Raw genomic sequence first — 13,063 nt, 5'->3', positions numbered from 1 at the left:
GTGCATTAATAGTCTTTTTATGGTTGTATATGATCCTACCATTGAAATGTACCCTACTAACAGTTCCTGTTTCTCCATTTTTAAAGAAAGACTCAGATTTTCCCAGTTACAAGATACATTCCCTGGTTCCAGTTCAGGGGAAGTTTATCTGATGTAAAACACAGACTGTTTTTTGGGTTCTAAAAATACTTGTTTAGCAAATAAACTAAAGCAAGGTGGTGTATGCCAAATGCTGTTGCTTAAGATTTGTATATCTGTGAAATATTTCTATATTGTATATGTAATACTTCACATATGTAATATGTAGTGTGTAATATTACTTATACATGTATTTTCCATCAACTTTTGCCATGGTATACCTTGATTTATGTATCTTCAAAAAAATCTTTGAAGGTTGAAATGTGCTCATGTAGCCTGTATTTATAGGGGCATTCTTAATATAAAAAATAAAAGCAAGAGATTTATTTTTTTTTAAGGCCAAATGCTGCCTAACTCCCCTGAAATGAGTATAAGGAAGTTACCTCAATATCTAACATTTGACGCTTAGTGTCTTGCTGTGATGGAGCAAAGATCTAAAATGAGATTTCTGCAGTACCATAGTTATCTCACTGTTCTTAGTGTCTCAGCTTATTTCAATGACAGACTGCTATTTTCATTAATACATCTATCTGTATTTCTGTGAGTAAAATAGCAGTGTTCTAACATGGGTTGCAGGCACTTCGCCACTTAAAAGTTTTAGTTCAGCTTGTTGGACAGTAATGGATCTGGGAAATTATATTCTTAACAGATGAAAAGACGTAGGGTTTATTTACTATACACTCATGAGGGAAGGCATCTTTGTTAGATGAACATCAATCTTTATAACCTGTGGAAGACCACCAATTACGATGAACAATTACTATAAACTAGGTTCCATGCAAAGTCTGCATCTTTGCAATACTTGTGAACATTTACTTCTCTGTAACTATTACATGTAAAAGTCTGAACACTGTATGATATTTGGTAGATTGTATTTTTGTTTCTTTTCAGATAAAATATTTACTAATTATTTGCAATAATCAATGTGTATAAAACTTTACGGAGGAAAGAGTGCAGTGGCTTTCTAGGCAGTTTGGTGTGTGATACACAGTAACCCAATATTAAAAAACTGCTTTAAACAGCCTTAATTTCTTCCGTTAATAAGAAAAAGCAGCAGCTGCTCATAAATGTTTGGTTTAATGCAGAGAGAGAAAGTAAGCAATTCTGTTCATAATAACACATCTTAAAGAACTGATGATTTCTTATTTTCCCCAGGAGTCACAGCTGAAAGCTCTGAAGGAGACTGTGCAGCTTTGCCTGTCTTCCGTTCTGCACAATCAGCCTCCCGCTAAGACTCTAATCCCTTCAAAACCAACTGAGAAGCTGACATCCCCAGTTACAAAGGGCTCAAAAGTTCCATTTCAAGTGACAAGCACCAAGGTATGGTTTCTCTCTTATTTTTTTTTTTTAAACATCTTTGAAAGTTTGTCCTGTAAGAGCATCAAACTGGAACTAAGAAGGATTTTAAATTCATTGAAAGATTAGGATGAATTTTGAGGATAATTCTAAGCCTGTTTCTGATGTCAATAAACTTATTCTAAACTTGGGAAGCAGGTACTTATTTTGCTGAGGAAAAAATTTCTGTCTATCACTTGCTAAATGGACCATGTCTGCATAACAAATCTACAAGGAAGATGGATTTGCATCTAAAATAAGTGAGGATGTTAATTCATAGGATTATTTACCTGTCGGGCACTGATAGTGAGTTTGTGATAATATAGCACTAAACAGTAAGACAGTCTTTGCTTATCACGGGTTTTTAGTGAAAAAGACTGATACAAAAACATAAAATAGCCAAATTAAATTTGCCAAAAGGGATCTATGAAATTGGTCATAGGCCATAGGGAATATTCCAATCATACAAGATGGGAAAGGCAGTTTAGGAGAAAGCATGAGAAAAAAATGTGATGAAAAGTGTTTTGATTCAGTAGATTCAAGCATTTTAATATAATCAAGGTTTACAGTGATTAACAACTGTCCTGATAATTTTTATCTCCACAGTTGCATTTAGCTCATGTATTCAACTGATTCAATAGATCTAGAATAAATCTGTGGTTTCAATTACAAAGGAAGTTTTACAGAATGACTGAATGACACTTTAATGTCCTCCTTAAATTCCAGAACTCTTTCCTGAAATATAAAGTCATAGCCAATTTGTAATTTTTATACAGCAGCTCTTGATATTCACTATTGGTAACAGAGGCTGGAGCCAAAAATTAGTAATCTTTTTGTATGTAATTAAATTAAAATACAATTCCAGAAAGCGGAATATGATTATAAAACTGGATCTCACATTGCTACTCTTACAATAATGATTGTTTTATAGGAAGAAACCTTCATTCCCAAAAAAGATTATCTCTGAAAACAAAGCACTGTATTAATTAATAGAAGCACATGGGGATATTAGTGCTCATTTAGATGAAGATCACTGGTTCTGTGTTCTGCAGGAGAGTGGACTCTTCTTTGGTAGGTCAAGCAGATTGAGCTTCACTCTGGGATCTCAGGAGCATATTTTTCCTAATTATTGTGGCTTTAGAATTGTCTATCTTGTTCTTACTGTCCTTCTCTTCAGGTTAAAAGTGTTTGCGCCTCTGTCATGAAAGCATAGGTGTACTGAAGGATAAGGCCCAACAAGCCACTATGCCCGTGTTTAAGACTGGCGTAAGGTCAGAGCCTCTGAAGCATTTGAGGTCTCCTTGATTTTACAGATGTTACTGTAGTGCAACGAAAGAAATGGGAATGCATTTAGAGATTAGAATTAGATTTTTGATATTTGACTGAAACACAGAATACTCTTCCTTCTTTTTTCTGTGATCATATTGATTTTGTGTTTAATGTTCCTGTTTGTAAAATGTATCAGTATTTCCATGCTTCAGCCTTTTGAGAATGAGCATTTAGTCCTCTGTATCCAAAAGTGCTTGAATAAGTTAGACTGCCTCTTTAATAGACATTGCTCACATTTCTCTGCACTTGGCATATGCCATGAAAACGTCTGAGAAAATAATGGTCTGCAATCCTCTTCTTCCACACATTGACACCTCATTATTATAAATCTGTGCATTATCTGTGATTATAAAACCAGTGAAATCTGCTACTGTGAAATAGGTTGTCAAAGAATCATAGTAGTCCAGAATTATACCCTCTGCACTTGAGCTGTGCTATAGGAGGCTTTTTTTTATTATGACATCCATTCTTATGTATCTTTTCCTTGGCTTTTTCTTCCTTTTACAAGCCAACTAACTCTTAACTACAGATGTATAGCTTTCCTTTTTTTATTAGATTTGCATAAACATTTTGATATAGCAGGCTAGTATTGTTAGGGGAATATAAATGTGTGTGATGACTTAAATATGTTTTCGTATGTAAAAAAGGGAACTTCAGATGAGCAGCACTTCTACATCTTGTCATGTCTGACAAGCAGCATTTTCACCTTCAGGAAAGAAGTGATGATTTGTCTGGTAAATATCTTATTTCAAAGATATTCTCATCCAGCCTAAAAATTGCTTTCTAAAAATGTCAAATTTATTTTAAATCCATTGAAGGGGTACATCATATAGTGTATGATACCTATGTCACTTGGGAACAATCACCTCTGGGATTGGGGTGCTTTCTGCTTAAAAATGTAAAAAAAGGTGCACGTAAGTACATTGAATATTTGTATTCATAATTGGTAGGCATAATACCTGAGTGCTTGTTAGAGATTATATTTAACATAAGAACATCATGTAGAAAGGATAATTAGGAAAGCAAATAGCCAAATTTACTGGGAAAGATAATTTAAAAAAAAATTACTTCCTGGTGAGATATTTTGGTCTTTAAAGAGAATGTGATATAAAGAAGCATAAAACCGGTTTAAAAAAATCAGTTCAAATCAGTACATAGAAGTGTCTGAATCAGTGCAAAAAAGTTGTTCTGGATAGCTCAGTAATTTGGAAGAGTCGGTAATAATGGGAAGTTCTTACCTTTAAATCACAGAAAAAGTTCCCTTAAAGTGGTTAAAAGCAGTATCAGTCTGAGGTGCATTTTGTGACATGTCTTAAATGAGTTAATATTCACAATGTACAAGAATGTAAAATACCATTTCACCATTTGTGTTGGCACTAATATTTCAGACCAAAATCATTTTACCTGTCATGTACCTGTCGTAACACTGATAGTGGTGCTGAAAGCATTGACCATTACAAATGGGTTTAGGGCTATGTACATACAAGTTCAGTGGCACTAACAACTAAACGAAGCATAACCAGAAGGCTGATAATTAATCCTGAACTATGAGGTCTTTAACTTTCTGGGTTGTTGACAATTATTTTTATTTCTTTTGCACTGTAATTTCACAGCAGTAACTGTTCTGTGTTCTGCCAGTAGAAAATCCTTCCAAACTAGTGGAGAGTTGTCAGATCTGGCTTTTGTTGTAGCAATTTCCTTGCCTTATTCCATTACAGAGGTGATGGAGGAAAGAGAAAAATCAAGAGAAAGGAGGAGAACTGAAACTCCGCTTTCCTGTTTAATGTCCAGATGAGTGCCTAAGGTCTTGGGTACTTAAAGAGTATTGTTAATGGATGGAAACTGTAACATTTCCTAGGCTAGCTGTGCTGGGAAATATGGGTTTGTCTAATCTGTGAATCAGAGCAGTGGTACTGACTTCCTAGTGAGGCATTTTCTGCACTTACTGTATCTCGGCATAACAAACAACTCTGAATTTATATGGAATTAGTAGATGGAATGGATTCTTACTTGCTCTTCTGAAAAAGGTTAACTTTATACCTTATAAAAAATGAAAAATTGTAATAATAGTTATAATTCAAATATCTTTGGCTGTGCAGTGTAAAGATACCTGTGCTCCAAAGGCAACAAAAAGCTTTAGTAACACTGTGGGAAATTAATGGCAAACCAAAATCAGAAGTGAAACAGAAGAAAAGTCTATTTCCAGTAGTGAGGTTGAAAACACAAGTGATGGGGAATATAGTGACACAGATACCAGGATAATAGTGACTAGTTTGCTCTGTAGTGGTTTTGCTTAATCCAGAAATATTTCTTCATGTGTTCCCCAAATGATTTCCTTCATTATAAATGCCCTGTGGTTTTTGTGTATTTTGTGAACTGTACTATTTTAAGAGTTGAAATACATATGAATTTTAAACTGTGAAGAATATAATTCCCTCCTATATTGTACATGGCGCAGCTGGAAACACCACCTATGAATGCCACTTCAGTGTCCTGGTCTTGGTGAAGGAAATACAAGCTGAATAAGAATGAGAACTGTCCTTCTGTGGAAATGTATAGTACAGACTGAAAGAAGAAATACCACTCCATTTTTAAAAGATTTAAAGATCTCACAAGAAAATGCATCACTTTGGTGGTAAAAACTGCTGCAAGGAGCCGTTGCCTCTGCCTCACATATATTGTGAATATTGTGGACTGCAGCATACACTGATCAGTGTAAAAATTCAGAAAAGTTAAAGTACCATGGGCCAACCTTTTTGTATCTGGAAATAAGTATTTCATTCATTTGCCATCAAAGTAATCTTGGGAACTTTATGTCTTTATTAAGCCTAACAAAGTGTTCTTGTTGAAGCAGAATTGAGGAGAGCTTGTGAGACTGTTCAAAGAAGGTACAGTCTGGAAAGTTGGTCATGAACAAGGTAGACTCTGAAAAGCATTTTGAAATTGCCACATAGGAAATTAAGAGGCTGAATTTTCTGTGTTGATACAGAAATAATATATTTAGGTTAAATCTAAGATCACAGTTATTCTGAGTGCATTGATACTGAGCGCCTACTACAGACACAGAGTCTGATGGAAAAAATAAGATAATCCTAGTGTCAAGAGTCTTAGCTTCTTCACTAATGTAATTAAGGGATTTAAAGTTTTTTTAAAAGCCTATTTATAAAGGATCTATGATTTATCTAGAAAGCCAGAATATTTCTTAGGCTCTAGACCTTAACCATTTCATTCTACAAGAGTAGAAATTATTGATATAAATACTTACATAAAATAATAATACAGTTGTTAATTATTTGTACCAAACATTAGTTATACAGTTTTATTACTCATAATACTGTGGGATATTATAATTATGTCATTGACTAGAAATATGAAAAAGGAAATATATGTGTACATATACAAAATATACAAATACATTTTGAAGGAATGAAGAAATGTCTGGCAAGTGTAGGTTGGACCCAATCCATGTTTATGAAGAGTGAACAGAGGTTTTTTTAATTGTCTTTTAAGAGCTTTTTTGTAGATCCTAGAAAACTGACAGAATAGCTTCAGATTCATGAAAAATTAACCAGTTGAATGTATCAATGTAGCAATGTATCATCTCATTACTCTTCCTTTGTAGGTCAAGAAAGAAACCTAAATCAGAACAAATGACTTAAGGAAATAATTTATGTTTTCTAAAATCAGAGCTATTACTGTTCATATAATTTATCATAATATTCCACTGTAAATGAAGGTTCTGACCCTTTGAACAAAGCAATTGCAAATTCTTTGCTCAAGGACCTATGAAACAACACAAATATAGTTATGGACATATAATTATTTTTGTCCTTATAGGAAAGATTAAGGTACTGAAAGCTTCTCAAATGTGTCTGATTATTTTTACTCAGGCTGACCTCTGTATAACATGGTAAAAACATAAGTTGGAAGTTATTTCTCTTTACACATTACATTTCAAATTGACATTATGGCATTATGTCAGGAAGCACCCCAAATCTTTTGTGTAATAACTCCACCTCAGAGGAGAGAGATGGGCAGATGGACTTCTGAAAAATAGAAGATGCTAGTCTGAATTTAAAAAGATACTAGTGAAATGAATCGGATATCTGAAATTCACAATATGTATATGATTTTTGGTAACGTAGTCTCTATTTTACAGATTTGGAAAAACAAAGCTTTAAAATGTCAAATATTTGCCACCGTTCCTTTTCCAATTTTCCAGTGATTTTTGCTACCTATTTCCTCGCTGTTGCCCAAATCATTCTCTGCATCTCTCTGGTATTTCAGACTGTGAGGACAGGGAAGGGCTCTCTACTAGTCAGGTTTTTGCATCTATTTCTCTACTTTCTTTCATTCTCCTGTTCTTTGTTGCTAAATACTCATCATTTCTCTTAGCTTACTACTTTTCAGCATTACTCTCTAATTCAGTCTAGCTAAGTATTCTCTTCTGACATCTACTCCTTCCTTAAACTTGAGAATAATAAACCTCATAATGCTATTTCTTTTCCTATAAAACATGCATTCAGATCACAGAGAGCAGAGGGCCCAGTATTGTGTGAGGCAGCTTTTTTAAAGGGTCTGTTTGAAAAAGATCACAAAATATAATGTTGGACCTGAAGCAATGATAGGTTTTAAAGAAAAACTAAGCCTGTTTTGTTGGCTGCTATGGTAAATGAAAATCCTGTGTAATTATGAAAAACACATAGAGCAAAACTTTTCATTTATATGAGCTCCAGGATAATACAAACCAATACAGATCTAGCATGGCGTGCTCAGATTTATTTGGAAATTGATTGTATGCTCACTATTGAGGAAAAATAATAGTGTGTATCCTCATTAGTTTATCAGAGGAAACAGGGGTTGAACCTAAAGGCACAAAATATAATATTCCTGGTCAGCTATAAGTAAACAGCAATAGTGTGGAGGGCAGTGAGTAGATTTGTGCTCCATGAAAGCCTTAGGAAGTTAGCCTGTGTGGTACCTCAGTGCTTTTCTACTTCTGTTACCTCAAACTTTGCTTCTGCCAGAGTTAATGAGATATCACTGACACCTGCAGTTTCCATGACCTGTAGATCATTGCATTCAGCATGGGGATTGAAAAACGGTAATTAAAAAAAGAAAAAGGCAATTACTAAATGCAGAGTCAGCCACATTTTGTAATATGCAGTAATGACATACAATCATATAACCCTTTCCTAATGCATAAACATTATGAGAATAAAATAGCATTGAAAAATGACGCTCTCTATTGTTTTAGAATTTAATTTCAAAGACAGTAAGGAATACATGTGTCTCCTTCAAAGGTACTTACCATAGAAATCTCAGATACTATGAGTATCTGTAAGGCTAATGTAGTAAGAAATTTGTTTTTAAAAAGATAAGAGGTAATTTAATTGCAGAAGCATGACTAGCATGACCTATTTCTTTATGTAAGTCTCTCCTGTTCTACTTTTTATAGCTCTCTGTGGGCTTATATACTTTTATTCTCATTATGATCAACTAGATGCCAACGATAGTCTTGTGTTATTGTTAATGATGATTCATAGGAATATGGCAACTCTTCCTCATATCTTTTATTTCCAGATTTTGCTTCAAATTGAGTATGTTTTTGCTGTTGCCTCAGCTTCCATGGAACTTCTTCTACAGCTCTTTTTCTTCAGTGACTAATTTTTAATAAAATTTTATTACATGCTGGAAAACGTCTAACACCAGAGATCATTAAATTGAAAGCTGCAGCTCTTTGCTTTTATTACTTACTTTAAAGACGTCTTCACTATTAGCACATTAACTTGATAGTAAATTAGTTTTAGAGGGTTTTTTTTCAACTAGTACAATCAAGGGAAATTGGAAAAAAAGCACCTGGCATCTCTTATTTAGTCCATAACCCCACAAAAATATAATTCTCCTTCAAGTTTTAGTGACACAATCTTTATAATTATCTTCATTTCATTAACTATTTGACCTCACTCCTCTGTTACAGAATATAAGTAGCTGGACTGGCCCATTACCCCAGGGTTCAACTCTGAAATTAGCAGTGGGATAATGGGCTGAAGAGGTAACTGGTAACCATTTACTACTTCACTTTTTGTGGCTGTTAATTTTTGTAGCTGTTAACTGCAGGTCAGTTTACCTATGTATGAAAAATACTCCAAAGTTTCACTACAAATATCCTATTTTTTAATTAATGTCTTTACTTATCAAATGTTTCTATAAAGCCTTCCACAATCTAGTGCTTAATATGTCTCAAAAATACTGTGGGTTATTGCTTGACAGTGGTTGAAAAGGGATGTGAGTATACGAAATGTAAATTTGTTAAGGGATATTTTAAATAACATCAAACCCCCAGATTGCTAGTATGGCTAATGGTCTTAAATGGACCTGGGGATTAGCATGGACAGTTTACATCCATCTCCTCAACTCTGCTTCGGTGTAAAATCAGGCCCTCGTGCTAGAGCAGCCTCAGGCTTGCTGTGAGGTTCAGCAGCTTTCTGGACAAGCTTATATGTCTTTTTCTTGTATCAAAATGGAGAAAGAGAAGATCCCCTTAATTACTTTTCAGATGTTATTATTTTAGAGATACCTTTCCTCACCTACTTATATCAAGTGATTTTTTTTTTTTTAATATTGCTCTTTCTCTCCCTGGTAACAGTGGAGATGACTGGGGAAATGGACGGTATTTCTAATTTTAGTTACAGTTGCATTTAGCAGAAAAATAGTAACACATTGTTTTATCTTCTGACTTCCCTAGCTGACATGTTTGTTACATGTTCTGTTAAAAAATATGCATATGTGAGCAATGAAAACAAAACTGAATTTATGTGCCATTGCAGTTGCACATTAGTAAACTTGTTTTAAGATTTGTTGGTATTAACACTTTTCTACCAATGTTACATGTAAAAGAAGACACAAAATGTGCAGAGGATCTAATTCATCATTTTAAGTGGCTTAGAGACATGAATGTAATTGTGAAAGTACTCCCAAGGGAATTTTGCTACCCAAGGGTATAGTAAAGAATTATTTGAAAATTATTTATGTGGGTTTTCTGTATACAGTATGTATTACTAATGTACTGTTACAAAGTTTCATTTGGTATGTGTATATGGAGCCAAGTGGGAAACATTAGAGATAGTTAAGTGATGTTTTTCATTGATTAGAGCAAAGATGTGTTTTGGAAAATATTCACAAAGAAAATACTTATTGACTCTGGGCATTTTGGCTATTAATAGGAATTTTCTAACAATTTGATTAAAATCATTGCACTGAATCATAATGCATAAGAAAAGCAGAATGGACTGGTGATAAACCTAAGGCATTCAAGTTCAGTTTAGTCTTGAGCAATTTAAGAAATCAACTACTGGCCTACACCTGAAGTCTCATCATCTTCCAGAATTGTTAAGCTCCGCCTTGTTCTACATTTATTATTTTATGTTAAAATAATAATAAATAAAATGTAAAATAATAAATACATAAAATGTTATTTTATTGCCAATGAGAAAGTAACATGAGAAAGAAATGTGCTCTCATACAATAGAAAAGCAGACATTCAGTTAAAACAAAAAACCTTTTAATATCAAGCCTATATTTGTTCAAATCCTTGAAAGCTAAATGGATGGTGCTTAAATTGAATGTTTTGAAGCAGTGAAAAATGGAGTCATATAATAAATGACTATTGAATCTTTATTACTAAATATTTTTGAGGTAGTTTACGGATTGTTTATGGAATCCTATTTTCTCATATCTTTTGAAAAATAATAGTCCTCATCTCTGTTGATGGAACTGTGGGCATGATGGTAATCGTATTGTCAGGTATTTTTTTATAAGAACAGCTGTCTTTATAAGAAGGGACTTAAAGAAACAGACAATTGGAAGCAAACAGAATTTAGTTAGAAAAAGCTTCCTCTTCCAGGATTCCTAACTTTTCTTAAATCAGTAAGAAAGCCACTTTTAAGGTATGATTGGGGAAAAAAGTCAAAGTCTCAAAAGGAAAAACATTTCTCCAAGTGACCTCATTTATGAAACTCAGCTTGTGGTTCAGAGGGGTTCCAGCTTCACTGAGTTGGCCCTCCTGGGGTCTGTAACTCTTCTGGGGTTGGACATCTTTGGCTTTGTCTTCCTGAAAATACAGATGTTCATGTCTGTGACTGTAACTTCAGTAGCTGCTTTGTTCATCTGGGAAGACTGTAATTGCCTATTAAGCATATTCTGGTGGTGTGTATTATTGCTGCTCTGAAGTGTACAAAGTGTTATATAACATTCATTATCCCACAGTTAATTGTTTTTTCCTTTGCGATGACTGTAGAAAGTCAAGACTGTTATTGAAGAATGTGTTTATTTGGTTGTTTCAGTTTCTTAACTATTATAACATCAAAAAAACCCAACCTTAGGATGCTTAAGTATCTTAATATTTTCATAAAAGAAAGTTTTGATTTTTTCTTCTCTGCAGTGAAGGATAGCCTGGTTTAAAACTTCAGAAATGGTGGAAAAATGAAGAGGAGTATTTATACATGTAATTGTACCCTTGAGTATGTATCCATCTCTCTAGCCGTCCTTGAGCATGGCATACTACAAAATATTAGGTATTCAAACTTGCCTGCTCTATAAGAAAAAGTGATGGTAACATTTAGCTATTATTAAGGGAGTGTGAAATTACAGGTTTAGATATAATGTAATACAGGTAATTGACTTGTGTAAACATATTAAAAAGTTTTTTCTCTAATAATACTCAATATACATATGACAATCCAACAAAAACTTCTGTTTTTTAAACCTGATTAATTCTATTTCCTTTTCTTGTTGTTTTAGCTACAGATACATTTACAATAGACATCTAGAGTTACTGCCAAACAAATGGTTATTAGAAGAAATTTGAAGTTAAATGACCCATATCAAGTGAGCTAATTGTATTGGCATTAGACATAACTGTTCACGAGTAACTAGGCCACTCAAAAAATATAGTTCTGCTGTCTACCCCCAGTCTCTGATACCATGTTGAAGTAATATTTTCGTATCGGTGAAAGTTGCTTTACGCTGTGAGTTTATTATATCATACACACTAAGGACAGAAGAAACTTTTCTGGACATCTAGTCTTACCTGGCATAATATTTGCCACAAAGGTTTTCTAAAACAATTTTGATGTATACCTTGAAAGTTTTATTCTACCAGTTTACCACTTGTATAAAAACTTCTTAATAATGCTTTCACCTATGTCCTCAGTACCAGAAATTCAGCAAGAAGGAGTTATAAGCACATAAGTCAGACCTTTTCTGTCTTGCATGTTGTGATCCAGTGTAACTGAAGTCCAGATTCTGCCTCTTCTTACATGGACGTTCATTAGAAGAAAAAAGCTAGGTAACTCTCTCTCTTCCTCTGTAATCTAGTTCAGCTAGGCAGAATTATAACCACCCCTTGTTCTCTATTACCCTTAAGTGTATTTTGGGTTTTAGATCTTAGATAAAAGATCTGAACAGACAAAATCTAGACCAGGACAGTAAATTTCATTACAGAGTAATTTAGCATCTGACATACTGTATCGTCATTGCTGAGTGCTCCTAGAAGCATTCTACTGCTCTGAGGAAATGCCACCTGACTTTGCTGTCCAGTCCATTATTATTTATTATTTAAATTGGACTAATGTGAGTTAAGCTCTTCCCAAATGCATGGAATGATGCATTTTGTACTTTTAAGAGCCTGCAGGGAAATGTGTTTCCCTGTCAAGCCAGTATATCACAGCCAGCTCCAGGGCAGCCCTGGCAAATTACATACTGCCATGTAATTCAGGCAACAGCCCAAGATGATGAAGAAAAAGGTCACAGATAAGCACATGATGTACTACTAAGTCAAAAGTTACTAAGAAAAATTGTGATTAAAGAAATGACGTGGAAACAAATTTATGCATTAGTAAACACTATGTCCAACAGCTGCCTCTTTCCCTTGTAAATCCTGCCTGTTCTCTACTACAAAGATTGCCACTACCTTGATGAAATTTGACTTTAGACTACCTTTCATTATTCTAAATTATTTGCTGTAGGAGTCATTAGGCATAGGATCAAGTATTATGGAAAACTTTGAAAGGTAGAGATGTCAAAACTTAAGCTCTTTGAATAATAGCCCCTTTTTTTAAATTTTCTTTTTTAATTTCAGATTTTATAATAACAACTAACCCCCTAACTATTTCACCAATCGCTTTATGCAAAGGGTTCTAGGAGTACTAAGTGATTATGTGTATTTTGTAGAATGGCTTTAAAAACACTTTGTATTTAT

The 13,063-nt window shown here is 34.0% G+C and overlaps 1 protein-coding gene across 1 annotated transcript in view; it reads left to right on the top strand.

Moving 5' to 3' along the window:
* The window catches only part of LUZP2 (leucine zipper protein 2), a 197,091-nt gene that overhangs the window by 155,211 nt on the left and 28,817 nt on the right, over positions 1–13,063 (top strand). Inside the window, exon 9 of the mRNA XM_074841934.1 lies at positions 1,294–1,458. Coding sequence (XP_074698035.1) covers positions 1,294–1,458 — 165 coding nt within the window. The remainder of the gene's footprint in view (positions 1–1,293; positions 1,459–13,063) is intronic.

The sequence above is a fragment of the Strix aluco genome, chromosome 16 (assembly GCF_031877795.1).
Source record: "Strix aluco isolate bStrAlu1 chromosome 16, bStrAlu1.hap1, whole genome shotgun sequence".
NCBI lineage: Eukaryota > Metazoa > Chordata > Aves > Strigiformes > Strigidae > Strix > Strix aluco.
Note: the sequence above shows the minus strand (reverse complement) of the source record. Positions and strands in the feature narration are given on the sequence as shown.